Below are 17,647 nucleotides of genomic sequence, written 5' to 3' on the forward strand. Positions count from 1 at the left end.
TAGGATTTTGGCTACTGTCAGATGAGTACATCTGAAATTGTAGGCTAAGAACCCTAAAAACAGATTTAGAGTTAGGCTGCATCAGCCTTTCCAAGGCAATCTAAATTATAGGGGAAGAGCCTTTGCATGAAAGCAAAGAAATAAAGAACCTGCTTAGGACCAAATACAGCCTATTCGTTACATAACTGACATACAGTATTGGCTAAGTAAATGTGAGCTCGTACTGGGGGAAGTAGCCTCAAAGCCCCCATCTTTCTCATTCCATTAGCGGGGGCCTCAGAAGATGCTGGGGTCATTTCATATTAACTTATACTTCTTCCCTCTTGGTTTCAAAGAGCTGGTTGTAATCTTAATGTCTACAACGGTGTGAGGCCAAGCTATGTGAAAGACCACTGGCACCTCTAAGAAACTAAGCAGCCTTTAAGATCTGCTGTGGAGACCTTGTTCTTAGGTTTACCTGTAAGGCCTGCAAAGAACTTTCTTTATTATGGCTTCATAATTCTGGAGCACGCTCTCTCCGAAAGTCTGGCTTCTTTGCGATTAGTTAAGAATCTGCTGGGATATGTCTGCCTGTAATAAATAAGATTGCCAGACTTCACCTCAGGTTGTTAAGTTTTATAGGTGCTGCTTTTTAACAGTCAGTCTGAAGACAATTTTTTCTTAGTTGTTGCGAATTTTTACAGGAATTTTAACTCGTTCTATAATTATTTTATTTTGCTCCTTCGAGGAAGTATAAAAATAAATCGACATAAAACTTCTACCAATAAGGGGTGTTGCTAGCACTGAATGTAATAATGATCATTTATTTGTTAACACCAGAGTTCAATTCCTGATTTGCATACGTTTAACTGAAATGGCACAAGTCATGGCAGCATATTGCCTCTAATGAATGAGTTGTTAATTGCATTTCTAGGTTTCATGCCAATGTAAAGGAGCACTAATACAGTGGGGTCTTGACTTAAGAACGGCTTGAGTTAAGAACATTTTGACTTAAGAACCACTCTCATAGGAAAATATTGACTTGACTTACATTTGAGTTAAGAACTGAAAAAAACCACGTGGGAGGCAGGGAAAGTGCAAAATTTGAACTTTCAGTTAACTGTTGGCCAGTGAAAAGGGTGCCTGTCTGCTTCCTCACTCCTCCCAGTGTTTAGAGAGTGGATTGGGAGACAGTCTTCAGACTGCCTGGTACTGTACTTCCTGGACTGTATTTTCCCTGCCTTCCCTGAACCTTTCCTGACCTAAGGAAAAAAGAAACAAAATATCCCCCTCTAGAGGCCAAAGGCGGAATAGCAGCTTCCCATTAGTTTCTATGGACGGAAAAGAGCAGATACGGATCAAATGGTTCTCAATGCATTCCTATGGGAAATGCAGATTTGACCTGAGAACGTTTTGACTTGAGAACCGCCGTCCAATATGGATTAAGTTCTCAAGTCAAGACCCCACTGTACTAGTGATGCATATGCATCACAGGACATTTTCAATCAATAATACACAAGGCTGCATAGTAAAACCTTTTCTATGTAGAGAAGGTTTCTATTAAGCCATGCATAGCAAATGGGTGGTTTTAAGTCTGTCTGATATTTTTATAGTAGATGTATATTGGGTTACCTCTTTATATATATTATTGGTTTGCTGACTTCTTTTTTCATTCACCTCTGCGTTCTCAGCGTTTATCTGAAATATCTTTAATGGCAAATAATCCAGCACTTTCTCCCCTGTGTGTTTGGTGAACTGAACTGAGGGAGGGAATCTCTCTTGACAACCAAAAGAGAGGCTTAGAAGAGTATAAAATTCTGTATGGCTTGGTCAGGTTTTATACTTGCATTTGAAACCAGAGAGAAAGCAAGGAAATACAAATAATTAAAGGATGGCAAGAGGAAAGAGAGGAGGCTAATGTATACCACATCAGGCTCTTTATTCTTGAACTCAGTATCATTCTTACTAACTCATCATGCCTTTCTGAATTTTGTATTTCTGGATACAGCAGAAGTGTGGTGCCACTGAAGTCTACACATAGTTGGAGGAAAGATTGCTTCACAAAGATTGAGACGGTAAAATCATTTTTGGCTTCAGTTACTCTGCTTCACAGAAGCACAGATTCCTTCTTACTTTATCAGATGCATGCTTGCTTGTTATACTAATCAATGGTGACTGTGTTAATTTATGTACATAATATTATGAGAATCTCTCTTCCTCTCTATGTCTTGGCTCTGTTATATGGTAAACTTATTTCACCTCCACCTTACTGTTCTTGTGCCATCTTTCTTGTCCATGGTCTATTGGCATATCAAGATCAGAAATATGTGTCAGTGTATGAGAGAGGGGATATATTCACAGATACATATGCACACATGATTTTCATTAGGGTTGCTTCATTCAAAGAATCATCAGAATTCACGACAACAGTTGTGACTTGCAACAACGAATAATAATTAATTATGAAATCCTGTCAAGATTAAAACCATTTCCATGGTTTTCTAAGTATAGAGCACTCTGAAGTGGGTTACTGATCTCTTGTGGTAGAATTTATAGGCTTGCCCAAAGCTATACAAGATGGTGCTTCTGTGGTAAATTTCAATACCCAGCCTCTGGCTCTGCAGCCAGGTACTCAAATTATTGGTCTATCTAGTCAACCAAACACCATAGTTTCTGAAAACTTAGAAGAGCTTTATTTTATATATATATTGTGAAGTTGCAGGAGAGAGAATGAGACAGTGATGTGGGAAAGACAGAACGTTAAGCCTTTACTCCAGCCACAGTTTTCATTGGAATTCTATAACTTTATCTACTATTCATTGTGAAAGGAAAGCTCCCATTGGCATTTCTTACACTACAGACTTGGGGTATCCACTGTTCTTCCTGTCAGGCAAAATCGTAGTTAATTCTGGTTAACCTTATTACTCTGTATGTTTCCAGAGATTGACTAAAGTTAGGTGGGTGCTTCTGCTTCAGTTCCTTATAACCTCTCAATTTTTCCCACTTAAATTCTATTTTTCCTGATTTTTGAGGATTTGGACTTGTTTGTGTGCTTTTGTGAGCATGAAAATGCATATGATCTTTTTGCTAGCAATGATCATGTACCTGCTACTTTCTATGCAATTTCCTATAATGGACACACTTATGAAATATATTGTCCTCACATGATGAGGTCTTCAAAATGATTTTCACTAATATATTGTTTGTGCATGCTTCTGTGAATATATATATTCCTCAAACTCATGGGTTGGGATTAACCCCTTTGTTGTATGCTGAATAGAGCTTACTCAGTGCGGTCCTTACATTTTCAAGGATGCATTCTAATAAAATGACACACTGAGTAAGCTCTATTCAGCATACAATAAAGGGGTTAATCCCAACCGATGAGTAGGAGGAGCACACTAACTCTGCCACCCCCATCATGACTCTTATGTGTAGAGAACTAAATCTAAAGCGGAGAACCACCTCTAAGCATGGAGTATCTCATTGCTGGATAGATCAGTGGTTTAGGTCTTTGGTTGCAGAGCCAGAGGTTTGGAATTCAATTTCCCACTGGGCCTCCTTGACTGGACTCGGTGATACACAGGGTCCCTTCCAGCTCTGCAGTCCTAATTCCAATTGGGAACTCTGCTTGTCTAGGTTTTCTGATGGAGATCCCCTCACCTTTAACTCAGGTGTTTGGTCACCCCCTTTTGTACGTATCAGACTCCTTATCTGGTTTTGGACACTTGAACCTATAATTTGAACTTTTAGAAATTCCAAGCAGTCACTAATTAATTGCATGAGTGCCATCTCATCTAATATGGTCATAAGGTAACTGGAACTTTTCTGGGAGGAAGATTGCTAACAGCCAGTGTAAATGGGAAAGTACATGACTTTAAAGGAGCTGACTGGATGATACAGAGAGTAGTAATGTGCACACTGTGATGAAATTTGGAATCATAAATGACTGAGCAAGAATTACTAGTTTTAACCTGTTGTATTTATCATTCTTTTTCTTACATATTCCCAGCAACATTCTGAAGAAGAGATGCCCAATGGAAGTGTTGTAAATGAATTCCTACTTCTTGGATTCTCGAACAGCCCAGAGTTACAGATTTTGTATTTTGTCATATTTCTAACAATATACCTGGCAGCTCTGATGGCAAACTTCCTGATCATTACCATCATATCTCTTGACCACCACCTTCACACCCCAATGTATTTCTTCTTGATTAATTTGTCCATTGTTGATCTTGGTGCCATCTCTGTTACCATCCCCAAATCTATGAGCAACACCAGGTCAATCTCTTACTTGGGATGTGCTGCTCAAGTGTTCTTCCTCATCTTCTTTATGGCAGCGGACCTCTCCTTCCTCACCATCATGGCATATGACCGATATGTAGCCATTTGTGATCCCTTGAACTATACAAGACTGATGAGCAAGGGCTCTTGTGTCCAAATGGCAGTCACTTCCTGGGTCAGTGGTCTCCTTTATGGAACATTACATGCCAGCAGCACCTTTACAATCACATTCTGCTCCAACAACATCAACCAGTTCTTTTGTGAAATTCCACAAGTACTGAAGCTCTCCTGCTCTAACTTATACCTCATAGAAGCTGGGGCCCTCGCTTTCGGTGCATGTTTAGTTTTCAGTTGCTTTATATTCATAACAATTTCTTATGTCCAGATCTTCAGAGCAGTAATGAAAATTCCATCAACGAAAGGAAGGCAGAAAGCATTCTCTACCTGCTTGCCCCACCTGACAGTAGTCTCCTTATTTATCTTCACCTGCACCTTTGCCTACCTGAGACCAATCTCTAGATCTTCATCTGATCTTGACCTGGCAGTTGCTGTGATCTATTGTGCTGTGCCACCAATGATGAATCCAGTAATTTATAGTATAAGGAATAAGGAGATCCAAGCAGCTCTAAGGAGGTTGATGAAGAAAGTTGTGAATCAGATTATTTAAGTCATGCTTGCTTGCACTGTTGTTGTTTAGTCGTGAAGTTGTGTCTGACTCTTCATGAACCCATGGACCAGAGCACGCCAGGCCCACCTGTCTTCCACCGCTTCCCGGAGTTTGGTCAAATTCATGTTGGTAGCTTCGATGACACTGTCCAACCATCTTGTCCTCTGCTTACCTTGCTCAAATATGTGTATAAGTGATGATAGTTAACTGTAAAACATCCTTTTTATTAAATAGGGACATGGAAGAGAGAAAAGGAAGCAGAACCAGTCCTTATGAAGCCAGTCCTTCCCTTTTACTTCTGTGTATAGGTATAGAATCATAGACCTGGAATGGAACCTTGGGGCATTTACTACATAATATCCTGACAAACAGCAGCCTAGCTTCTGCTTAAATGCTTCCAGTGAAAGAGAACCTTCTACTCTCTGGGACACTTTGCTTCACTTCCAAACAGTTCTTAATGTCTGGAGCTTTCTCGTAATAATTCAGACACATGCTGATCCCAACATGGAGTTTCCTCTCAACTGTGTAAGTAGTGGTATCAATGCATATTCGCCAATCATACTGGCACAATAAGGATCTTTGAAATTCACAAGGCGTATGTGACAGAATGCCCACGTCACCCCTGTCACTCATAGCTGAAGCTCAAGGGCAAGAACCTATGAGAGGACAGGAGGGGCAAAGATAGTTAGAGAGAGGAGGAGTTAGGAGGAGAGGAGGTGGAAGAGAGAGTGAGTATGTGGAGGAGAGAAATTAAATAGTCAAGATAGATAGAGGACTAGAGAGAACTGATATTATTAATAAGTTGGTTAGAGTGAATAAATCAATAAAACTAATGAAGAAGTGAACGTGTAACCAAGTATAAGAAGTTTTAATGAGTGATTCTATACAATGATTAATAAGAACATCTGTGATTCAAATTCAATCTAAATAAACAAGTTATGTTGGCATCAAGTGTCTGATTCAAGTATTGTGCAGCGGATGAAAGAGAAAACGTCGCCAGAGTGAACCTTGGTTTAGGGGGGGGAAACAAACAGGGAACATTGTGTATTATTCGCATAATAATTCAGACACATACTGATCCCAACATGGAGTTTCCTCTCAACTGTATCAGTAGTGGTATCAATACATATTCGCCAATCATCAAAGTAGTGAGAAACTCCAGCAGTGGTCCTACATATGCTTTCCTTTGGAGATGATCACACTGACACAATAAGGATCTTTGAAATTCACAAGGCATAAATAGGTGCAAACCAAAAAAAAAAAAAAAACTCCTTCAGGTTAAAAGTTACCCCCACTGACATCACAGCCACCAGCCTCAATTGTTTGAAGTCATTGGATTCCAAACACCAGACAGAGGATTTCCAATTGGCACTTCAGCAAGGAAACAAGTTTGGTTTTTCCCCACTTATGGACAGGAGTAAAAGCCCCTCAGTCAGACGTACAAGCACCTCAGCTGAACTTAAATCAGTATTTAACCAGGGTGCTTCTAAATGAGAATGAGAAGCAACATCTTGCCTCTCCTTTGCCCTTCCATGGAGGGAAGCAATAGAAAGCAAAGTCTTCTCAGCTGGTGGCTGAGTTTTGGTTAGGATTCAGCCCTGATACTTGTAAACCAGGCTGAAAATACCTTTCTATCATTGCATCCCAGTTACCCTCACAATGGAAACCCTGAGCAGGACAAAAAGGAGATCCCATATCATTTCCAGCCAGTGATGAGAAATTACATGGGTATGTCTATATTGCCTTTTCAATGGGGAGAACATGCAGCCAGGGAAAATTTAGCAGGCATAGGTCTTGTAGAGGAGATTCAAAAGAGTCAAACTTCATTGGCTAGATCCACATCCTTACGGGCCAGATTAGGGCCATAAATTAGAGATCACTCCCAATGAGAATGCATGAACAGGCACAATGTAGCTTTATCTACTCATGTTTACTTCCCATTGTTGTCAATAGGAAAGCTCTTTATTTTTCCTGTTGAAGTCAACAGGGTTTGAACATACTTAACTGCAACAGGATTGTGCTCCAAGCAATTTGAACACACTTCAACACTTTTCAGTGTTCTGGTTAAACACTATTTAAAAAAGAATGTCTAAGAACTTCTAGGAGTGTTTATGTACTCTTTTTCTCAGGCTCATTTTTGTCACTCTATGAATTTAATGTCAACATCCATGTCATGGGACCAAGACTGCACTGGTCGATCTGCAAGATGGCCTGTTAGAGGAGGCTAGCAGGGGGCTTTGACCCTGTTAGTGCTCTTTGATTTCTCTGTGTCTTTTGATAACCATCAGCTTTAGTGTCGTCCTGGACAGACTGTCAGGGCTTGGGATTGATGGGCTAGTTCAGGTCCAGTGTGTTCAGCTTGGAGAGTCTTTTTCATCCCCATGGACCTTCGGTTGTGGGGTGCCTCTCTCCAAGTGTTTTGTAACATCTACACAGAGACTGCTGTAAGAATTCATCCAACGTTTTGGAATGTGTTGTCATCAATATCCTGATAACACTTGTCTCTATTTCTCCTTTACCTCCTCTGGTTGTCCAGGACCTTGAATCCAGCTTCAACCTATTTGCCCTGTTTCTGGGGCCGGGGGGGGGGGCAGACTGTTTAGGGAAGCATCTGTCTGAGCTGGATGGACAACTTTGTCCTCCTGTACTCTCCCTGGCTTTCTCAGGAGCAAAGCTTACTAACACTGCTGTCTTCTCCTCATATCCAAGTCCGTTCAGACATTTCTGTAGTAGTAGTGATGATGATAGAAAGAATGATGTTCCTCCAACTGAGGTAACTGCCTGCTCCATCCAGATGGTAGCAACAGCCCTTTCTTTAAGGTTCTTTGTTCTAAAGCCATTAGATATTAAAAGTAGTAGATAGACACATTTACCCATAATTCTACAACTTACATATACCAAAGTCAGTCCAATGGTATAAATCTTAGTATAGAATTACCATTAGTTAAGGTGTCAACTCATACATTCCTCATCATGTGTCAAACCATGCAACTGGAACACAATGAAGAATACAAGTCTCAACTTCTGTAAATAATAGGATTCTGGCCATTGATGTGAATTGCCCACTCAACCAGGAGAGACGAGACACATAACATGGGGTACCTGGGCCAAAATTTTATCAACTTTTTTAAACTTGAATTCCTCTTTCACAAGGGGGGGCTTTTGTTGTTGTTGTTTAGTCGTTTAGTCGTGTCCAACTCTTTGTGACCCTATGGACAAGAACACACCAGGCCCTCCTGTATTCCACTGCCTCCTGGAGTCGTAGTGCAAATACTGGCCTGTGAACATACAGTGGTGCCTCGCTTAACAATTGCCTCGTTAAATGACGAAACTGCTTGACGATAAAGTTTTTGTGATCGCAAAACGATGTTTAAATGGTAAAAATTTGGTTAATGATGATTGGTTCCCTGCTTCGGGAACTGATTTTTTGCTAAACGATGATTTAGAAACAGCTGATCGGCAGTTCTAAAATGGCTGCCCGCTGTGGAAAATGGCTCCCCACTGTGTTTTCAGGACGGATTCATCGCTTTAAAGGCACCGAAAATGGCCGCCCCTATGGAGGATCTTCACTGGATGCTGAGCTACTTAGCCCTTTGGAACGCATTGAACCGGTTTCAATGCATTTCAATGGGCTTTTTTGTTTCGCTTGATGAGGATTTTGCTCAACAGCAATTTGAACGGAACGAATTATCCTTATCAAGCGAGGCACCACTGTAGTCCAAATTAACCTTCCATTCCAGACCTCTCTTTCATGAATTCCTAATCCACAAGTGTGCTGTTCTACTAAAGGTAAAGGTGGGGCTCACCAGCCCCACTTTCTACTGACAGGTAGGTGGGACTATGCTAATTCCTTTGCTGTGGTGGGTAGTGCGGAAAAAACAGGTATTTTCCAGTGAGTGCCACTGTAAGATCAGGTAAGCTAACAGCACACCGGACCTCCCAGCACTGCGGATTCTGTGATTACAGTGATGGGGGGGGAGATGCGCTGGGCCACTTCCAGACGAACAATTATCAACTAAAGATGGCTTGAGATCTGGGGCTGTTTATTAGTGGCCGGCCGGGTTCCTGCTTTAAGACTGCTAGAACCTGGGGCCGGGGACTTGCCCATCTGTTGATTAAGGGGTATTTGGATACCTCTGCGATTTACCTGTATCCGCACTACAGCAGCCCCCCCCCCCTTTGCCAAAGGACGGCAAAATTGAATTTTCAATCAATAAAGTGTGGCCCTTGTTTTAACCCATATTATTTGTCTTGTGTCTTTATTCCAGGGTTGGGAGGGCAAAACCAGTTGTTGCTACTCTAGACTAATTACAGCCTGGAGCTTTCAACTCTAGATTCTTTAAAATCCATGGATTTTGCTCATTATGAAATTCTTTCACTTCCACCAGGAGACATTGTTAATCTTCAAGATTGTTTCAGGTGGCCCCAGAATAAATTGTCTGGGTTTTTAAACAACAACTACAAGAAGAGGAAAAATGTGGCCATGACAGATATTCAGTATCAACAGAGATGAGATCATGGTTCTCAGATAAAAGATAAAAGCTCCCCCATGAAAAAGAAAACTAAAATCATATTGTATGTAAGGTATCTTTAGGTGATCATAGCCAGACACTTCTAATGCCAAGAAGAGGGGCCTCTTGCAGGTTCAGTGGGTCTACTCGAGTTGCAATTTACTACACTAAGCAACAAGATTTCAGTCAAAACTTGTTTTTCCAATCATCATCATCCGAGAGTATTCTAGTTAAAACTTTCAGGCAAGCATGTACTGTATAGTTCCCCTGGGAATATATCACTGGTATATTTGCCTAGCCTGAAAAGCAGTCATTTGGGGCTGTGATCTGCAGAAGCCAGACCAAGACTGGTGGCTCTTAATGGTGTGAATGAGTTAAGAAAACTTGTGTCTATCAAGTTATTTTTCCAGGCTCCAGAACTGATTATTGCCTGCAATGAAATAAAACATCACAACATTACACAGCAGGTAAGTTTCTAATTCACATACTGTGTGTATAATTATTGTTCTTCCTTACCTCTTTATCTCCTAAATATACAAAAATGTCTCAGTATTGATTTTGTTGGTTTCCCCCCCCCCCAAAAAAAATGGCATTATGATCATTATTAAAGCTTTCAAGATCTGAGAATGAGAGATGAGGAATTTCCTATGAATACCCATTGATGGTTGTTGTAGGTTTTTCAAGCTGTTTGGACATGTTCTGGAGGTTTTTCTTTCTAACATTTCACCAGTCTCTGTGGCCAGCATCTTCAGAGGACACAGGACAGGAGTTAGAATTCTGTCTGTGTATTGAATCCTGTTCTCTGAAGATGCCAGCCACAGAGACTGGTGAAACGTTAGGAATAAAAACTTCAAGAACACAGCCAAACAGCCCAAAAAAAGCCTACGACAACCGTCAGATGCTGGCCATAAAAGCCTTCAAGAAAACAATACCTTGTGTTCTGTAGTTAACACACTGATAATCATCATTTGATAATTGCACCAAGGGCCAAATTAAAGCACACAGAAGCCCGAAGTAAAGTCAGCTTGGAAAGCTCTTAGAGCATGAGCAAAAAAGCTTATTCTTCATATTTTGAAAAGGAAAAAAAAGCTTTGTTCATGGTATGGTACTGACCAGCCCTCATAAACCTCGGGTACAAAGTGTAATTTATTTTGCTCCTACCAACCTGGCTCTCACTGTAACATCAAGTGATGCATTGCTGGAGTGAAGGAGCAAACGTTATAAAAAGACCTATCAAATGGCCTCACGTATATCCTTGATGTCTTGCAGATTTAAGGCAGCCACAAGATTGACCTTTGTAACAGATACAGAAATGTACATAGTGCTTTTCAAAAGAACATAAAGCAATACTCTTATTTTTTCAAAAGAACCCACTCACATAATAAAAAGACAAAAAGAGAAGGAGCTGCCTTTCTTTAAATAGAACCATGTTCACTTATTGAACCAGGATTTTTAAAGATTGTGAATTGCTATGATTTGGCTTTCTAGATTACTGTCAGAGTGTGTGGGTGTGTGGCATAACCTAAGATCCGATGGTAGATAGATATTGCAGTTATCACAGGTCTTACTGGTGAGACATCTAGGTTTTCAGAATATGGAACCTATCCACATTTGGACATGAAACAATTTATTGAAGCAGCTTGAGCATTAAGCAAAACAAGGGGAAGCTGGGCTGCGGAGACACTAATCCATGGACTGTGATTCATTGAAGCCATAACCCAGCTTTCAATGAGGCAAAATAAATCCCCATCTGCCACCTGCCTCTTCCTTATTCTTCAATCTCACTTCTGTTGTTCCCTCTCCCTTTCCTCTAGCAAGGTCTTTAGCAAGGATATGACAAGTGTTGATGAAATGTCTCTTTCTGAGCCATTTTCTGAGTCTCACCCTGCGAGAGTCATTTCCATTTGCACGATTTCTTGGCTTCCTCTGAAAATAAGACCAGGCTTGTCCTCACCATTTGCATCCATTGTTATATACCGACTTTAACCAATTTGCTCATTTTAATACCCTTTCTGGTTAATCCTGTAGAGGAAGGTTGTCATTCTGCATAGGAATTCCAATAATCCTGCACAGTTAGATTTTTTTTTCAGAAGAGGAAAGTCCACAAAAATTCTTTTTAAAATCCTGCATTATTCCTTATGAATTAAAAAAAGCAAATATATTGTGTGGAGAAATGTCAGCACGAAGTGGAAAAACATCTTCTATTCTCCTTTCTCTGTGAGAACAAGAGGTTCCAGAATACATATTCTTCTCATTTAGTGATGTGTCCTTCTTGCTGTTGAGAGAAAGAGAAATGTAGGTTTATGACAGAGTGGCGGTATTTCAAGGATTACCCCAGGAGGTGATAACCAGCAGAGCAAGTGAAGACACAGGCAGCAAACAATCTTGATAGTAGAATATTTTGTATTATATACAGGATATGTACAGGTATACACAGCATAGTCCTTGTCCAGTTCCAATTGTCACACACAGCAGTTCCACAGAATTACAGAGTGCATAAATCAGTGTCAGAGTCCAGTCAATAGTCAATATACCATGCAGTCAGTCCAGTTCACCAGAATTCCTCTTCTCCCAAGCTCGTAGATACGGCTTCCACAGGATTCTCTAGCACGACGACAGCACTCCACAACCGACAGCAACACCCACAACAGTCCACAATGTTGTCTGCTTGGTCTCCCAGCTATATCCCCATGACTAGCCAATCATGTGATTGTTCATCCTGCTGATACAATCAGCTCAGCTGCATTAACTCATGCTTAGTTTTAGTTTACAGCTCTGATCCTTACAAATACTTAGATCTTGTTGCCAAAACTGCATTTAACAATTTACTCAGGTTTATCCCAAACCTGACAGTTTGGGATCTAGCTTAGAGTCAGACCTGAGGGAAAATGGCTGGCTGCTACTGTATAACAGTCAACTTTATTGTATAAGTTCTGGAGCCAGGACCACAGTTCACCCTCCCAGGTCTCAGGAAATAAAAGGGAAGAGTGGCAAAGTGGCTTCAGCAGGACCCTTTTGGCCATGGCGTCTGTTCCTTCCCAGCCTCAGCTTCTCCTCTTTTCTATTAGCGTAGGAAATAATATAACAGGCAGTTACAAGTCATTGCTTCTCAAAGCCTTTTTCTAGAATGGGCACAAGAAATCCAAAGTTTGGGAAAGTTACTTTTTTTGGACTGCTGTTCCCAAAATCCCCCAGCCAGCATGAGAACAGGTCACGTTAGCTGGCACATATTTGGAGTTGTAATACTAAAAATAGTAACTTTCTCCTCAGATAGCCTTCTATTTTGGGGACTGCCAGAGTACAACCTCCTTCTAAAAGTCTCTTCTGTTTCAAAAGTTGCCAAGTCAAAGAACCATCAGATACGAACCTGATATTGTCTCTCCACAGGCAGCAGTGCCTGGAGAGCAAATCCAGCAGGCGGAAAGATCACCACACTCTTCCCTATTCAGGTGAGTTACCCAGTAATTCTCATTACATTAGTTGAAGTCCTTCCTTTTTTTCCCATCTGTACATAGAACCAAGCATTGACAACTTTATTCAAATAAGTATCTCAGTTTTTGGTAATACATGTCCTTTTGCTTCCTTGAATTGTTTCCATTGGCTTTTAATAAACTGTCAGAAGAGCTTCCAGCCTCTACACCAGGCCAGAAAGAGATAAGGCCTTTTTTTCTCAACAGACATTGGATATATTATACTGAAGATACAGATAAATCTTTGAAAACATAACAGGTTATTGTGAACTTTGAGCAAATAACTTTGCCCTGCCAGCCCAGAATAACAAGGCGACACACAGGAAGTGGGTATACAACAGGGCCATGCTTTACTGAACGCAGTGAAAACGATAATCCCTTTTCAAAACGGGGTGCTATAGTAGTGCGGAAGCATGATCTGTATCTGGGGACAGCCTTGCCTGAGACCCAAATCTTCTCATGGTGAGTTCCCATAAATCCGGGTTATCCCCAGAGCATGGGCTGCCCGAGGCTCCTGAATCTAGGCAGTTCACGTCCCAGGGAGACCCTGTTTGTCAATGTCCTGGTACTGAAAACATGTGGTCTTCAACTCCAGAACATGTTACAGCTACACCCCTGTCGGGTGCCCCTTACAATTCACCCAAAAAACTCCTGCCTTCTCCAGTACCTGCCTGTGTGACCAATATTTGAAATTGGCAATGCACTTCCCCACTGACAAATTCAGCAATAAATTCAGTAATAAAAACACCCAACCAAAATTCGGCTGGCGCCCTCGCTGGGTGTCTTTAAAAGTCAGTTAAAAACTTGGCTATTCAAGCAGGCCTTCCCTCCACTCAATTAAGTGATTTTCATCCTTACCTCTTTCTTTTTCCCTTATGGTATGCCATCGTGGTAATTAATGTCTTGGTCATAATTAACTGTTATAACTGCAATTTTAATTGTAATTTTTAAGATGTTATTTATATGATATTGTTGTCTTTTATTTGTAAGCCGTCCCGAGTAGACACAGTCTAGAGGGACAGGGTAGAAATCTAATAAAGAAATAAAGAAATAAAATAAATAAAAAGAATGGGATGGGTGAAAACACACCTGTACCTAAGGGAGCCAATTACAGATACAGGTCAAAAATTCTAATCTCGCCCCAAAGCGACCTGCTATGTGCATTCTTATGAAGGGTGGAAGGGTGGGTCAGTGTTCCAAGGAGAAGAGGCTGAAGCAGGGGCAAGCTCTTCTTTTAAAGGCAAGCTTTGCCTTGGCCCTACCAGCCACTGTAGCTTTATCTGTGTGCACACCATCCGGGTGGTTAGACAAAGTGCTCCCGCCCTTACAGCCACGGTTGCGGAAGTAGCTTTGTGGGAGGAACACCCATTTTAGTTGCATACGTTGTTTGCTATTATTTTCCGTATAGGTTGGCTCTCAAGACACTCCTTCTCAATACATGTCCCCTTTTGTGTTTATGTGTGGGGAGTGGGAGAGATTGAGAAAGAGATGAGCAAACTTATTTCTTCTTCCAGTCATTTACCTGCCTGTTTTGTACATATGAGACAACCACAAGATGCAGGTCAATGCCTTCGTCTGGATGTCCCCCTCTCAAAAATGCTTCAAGCTCTCAGGTACATGATGAGCAGACCTTTGAAATCACCAAGGGGAGTAATGACCGGGCATGGATTTCTGACACATAACTGCTGTTGACCACTTTGACCTGTGTTCTGTTTCTCCAAATGAAACAGCATACCAGGAGAGGGAAAGAGGTGGTCTGTCTTTTTTGGAGGTGGGATAGAGCTGTCCCCTGGCCATAGCACCCTACTAGCTTCTGCATAGCACCCTACTAGCATCACCACCCTTAAACATTGTGATGTTAAATATAGCAACTGTGGCACACTGAACTCTGGCTCCACCTGCCGCTCTACACAGTCTAGGTGCTAGTAACCGTACATGATTGCAGTCTCCTAGTACAGTGGTGCCTCGCTAGACAGTTACCCAGCATGACAGTTTTTTCGCTAGACATTGACTTTTTGTGATCACTATAGTGATTCGCAAAACAGCGATTGCTATGGGGGAATTTTGCTGGACAATGTTTGGTCCCTGCTTCGCAAATCGATTTTCGCTAGACAACGATTTTGACAGCTCCCACCACGCTCACAAAACAAGTGTTTTGGGGACCTAAGCTTCGCAAGACAGCGATTTAAACAACTGATTGGCAGTTCGCAAAGCGGCTTTTCTATGGTCGATCTTCGCTAGACAATGACAATTCTTCCCCATTGGACAGGTTTCAATGCATTCCACTGGGGAAATCCTTTTTGCTAGACAATGATTTTGCTAAACAGCAATTTCAGTGATTATCATTGTCTAGCAAGGCACCACTGTACATAGTTTTCAGTTCAACAGTTTTCTTGTGGAATGGACTCAAGAAGGTGCTCTCTTGGTGGACCTGAAGGGAAAAGAGCAACAAGAGTGAAGGGTGAGATCAAGGAATCCTATACTACCGGGATCAATGGATTTATGGTGGGAATGGAAGTCATTTTTCGGTGAGAAAGGAGGTCTGAGGAGAGGGTGAAGAAGAGGTAGAGACAGAGAAACTGTAGCCATTTCAGATCTTTCAAGCAGAACTGCAGTGTTGTAATAACTCTTGTGCTTGTTTTGTTGTGGCTGAGTCTTGGCTTTTTTGTAAAGCAAACATTCAAAAAATTTCTCTTCACATTTCCTAATAGGTGGAATTCTCACATCATATAATGAAGAATGAGACGGCTATCACAGAATTTATACTCTTGGGACTCTCCAGTAACCCTGAGGCCCAGATGCTTCTCTTTACTCTCTTTCTTATCTTTTATTTGGTGGCCTTGGCGGGAAATGTTCTCATCCTTCTCATTATCAATTTGGACAGAAGACTTCACAATCCCATGTATTTCTTCCTGGGTAATCTCTCTGTGGTAGACATTGGGTACACCACTTCCACCGTGCCCAAAATGCTGATGAATTACCTCTCTCAGGACAAGAGAATCTCCCTAGCAGGCTGCCTCTCCCAGATGTATTTCTTCATCTCCTTTGGTGGAGTTGAGTGCCTTCTGCTTGGTGTCATGGCATATGACCGCTATGCAGCTATTTGCCATCCACTCCACTACAATGTACTCATGAGCCCCAAAATCTGTGCATCTCTTGCAGGAGCTTCTTGGATTCTGGGCTTGTCTAACTCAGGTGTTCATGCAGGCATGATGTCTCGTTTGTCCTTCTGCAAGAACAATATAATCCAGCATTTTTTCTGTGATATCCCACCTCTCTTCCAGCTCTCTTGCTCTGATACCATGCCCAACCAAATTGCTACCTTTGTGGTGGGTGGAGGAGTGATCATGGGCTCCTTTCTGGTTACTTTGGTGTCATATGTCTACATAGTTGTGGCCATCCTCAGGATCCGTACTAAAGAAGGGCGTCGCAAGGCATTTTCCACCTGTGCTTCTCACCTGACTGTTGTCAACATCTATTTTGGCACCATCATCTTTACATATATACGCCCCAACACTACTTATTCGCAAGAGCAGGATAGGGTATTGCCTGTACTCTATGGGATTTTAACACCTATGCTGAATCCAATAATCTACAGCCTGAGGAACAAGGATGTGCAAGGGGTGCTCCGGAAAATTTTTGGAAAAAAGTAATGGGAGAAAAAAACAAATTTCAGTAACCTTGGGAATCCTTGGCTTTCTCAACCTCTTTCTTTTGATGATCATATCATTGTTAGGGATGGAAAATGGAAAATTGCTTTTTCTTTCAAGTGTTAATTTAAAAATCATAGTCCTTGTACCTCATGTTCCCCAAAACCAAACTGGAGCTTTTCAACCCTATTTATAGAGATGGGCATGCACTGGTTCATACCAGTTTGTTCTAGTTTGTAAAGAGACAAACACAGGTAGTGGTGGTGCTCCTCTCCCCAGCCTCCTCAGCCAATCTATCCATTCTCCATGTCCAGTTTATGTGTTTTTTCTACTTCCTTGGCTAATCTACCAGTCACGTGCAAGAGCACAGACTTCTCTAACCCTCCCTTTTGTCTGAATCAGTGATCAGTCAAGAGAGCAAGGAACAAAGTCTGAGCTACAGCTGGAAGATTAGTTAAGGAGGTGCCGGAAGTGAGCTAACTGGGTCTAGTGAGCACCTGTCAGTCTCTGAAATGCCTAGTTAGCAAGCAAAGTCACATGAAAAGACAGCTATGAAGCACATGATGGGTCAGCCAGTCAGCAAAGAGCTCTGCAAGGCATCACTGAAGGGAAACACAGACACCTACTGAGTAGATACACAAAGAGGGGCAAGCAATACATCCATGGTGATGCACAGCAAAGAGGTTCATGAGAATTCACCAGACAGCTGCATCTCCAAAACAGGAGTTAGGATGTAGAAGCCTTGATAAGCACCGGTATCCAGGAAATTTGCATGAAGCCGTGTGGGGTCTTCTACATGCAGATAGGAAATATTATGTGGACCGGGATCAGCCACTGCACTGGGGTACCAGATACCTTCACTCAGGATACAGACTGGTGGTTCTGGGTCAGAAGATTCTCAAGAACACTTGCTGTCTCAAAGCACATAAACATCATCCAGTGATCACTGTGAATTTGAAACAAGACCCTGACCTTTGTGCTCTACCTCCAGCCACAAGGTATTCCCCATTCCCCATAGTGGTCTCACTATGCAAATAAAAGCAGATGGAAATGTCCAGGATGAAGGGAAGAATGCCCATGATGTGG

General features: G+C 41.6%; 2 protein-coding genes across 2 annotated transcripts; both read left to right on the forward strand.

Annotated features, from left to right (window-relative positions):
• Nucleotides 1–241: 241 nt before the first annotated feature.
• LOC110086480 (olfactory receptor 14A2-like) lies at nt 242–7,082 on the forward strand. Its single transcript, XM_078378110.1, has one exon. The coding sequence runs from the start codon at nt 4,010–4,012 to the stop codon at nt 4,928–4,930; it is 921 nt and encodes a 306-aa protein (XP_078234236.1). The 5' UTR covers nt 242–4,009; the 3' UTR covers nt 4,931–7,082.
• An 8,200-nt stretch (nt 7,083–15,282) lies between these two features.
• On the forward strand, nt 15,283–17,611 carry LOC110086452 (olfactory receptor 5AP2-like). Its single transcript, XM_020807378.3, has one exon. It carries the CDS (start codon nt 15,644–15,646, stop codon nt 16,562–16,564), a length of 921 nt encoding a protein of 306 aa, XP_020663037.3. The 5' UTR covers nt 15,283–15,643; the 3' UTR covers nt 16,565–17,611.
• Nucleotides 17,612–17,647: the final 36 nt, after the last annotated feature.

The sequence above is a fragment of the Pogona vitticeps genome, chromosome 6 (genome assembly GCF_051106095.1).
Source record: "Pogona vitticeps strain Pit_001003342236 chromosome 6, PviZW2.1, whole genome shotgun sequence".
Taxonomy (NCBI): domain Eukaryota; kingdom Metazoa; phylum Chordata; class Lepidosauria; order Squamata; family Agamidae; genus Pogona; species Pogona vitticeps.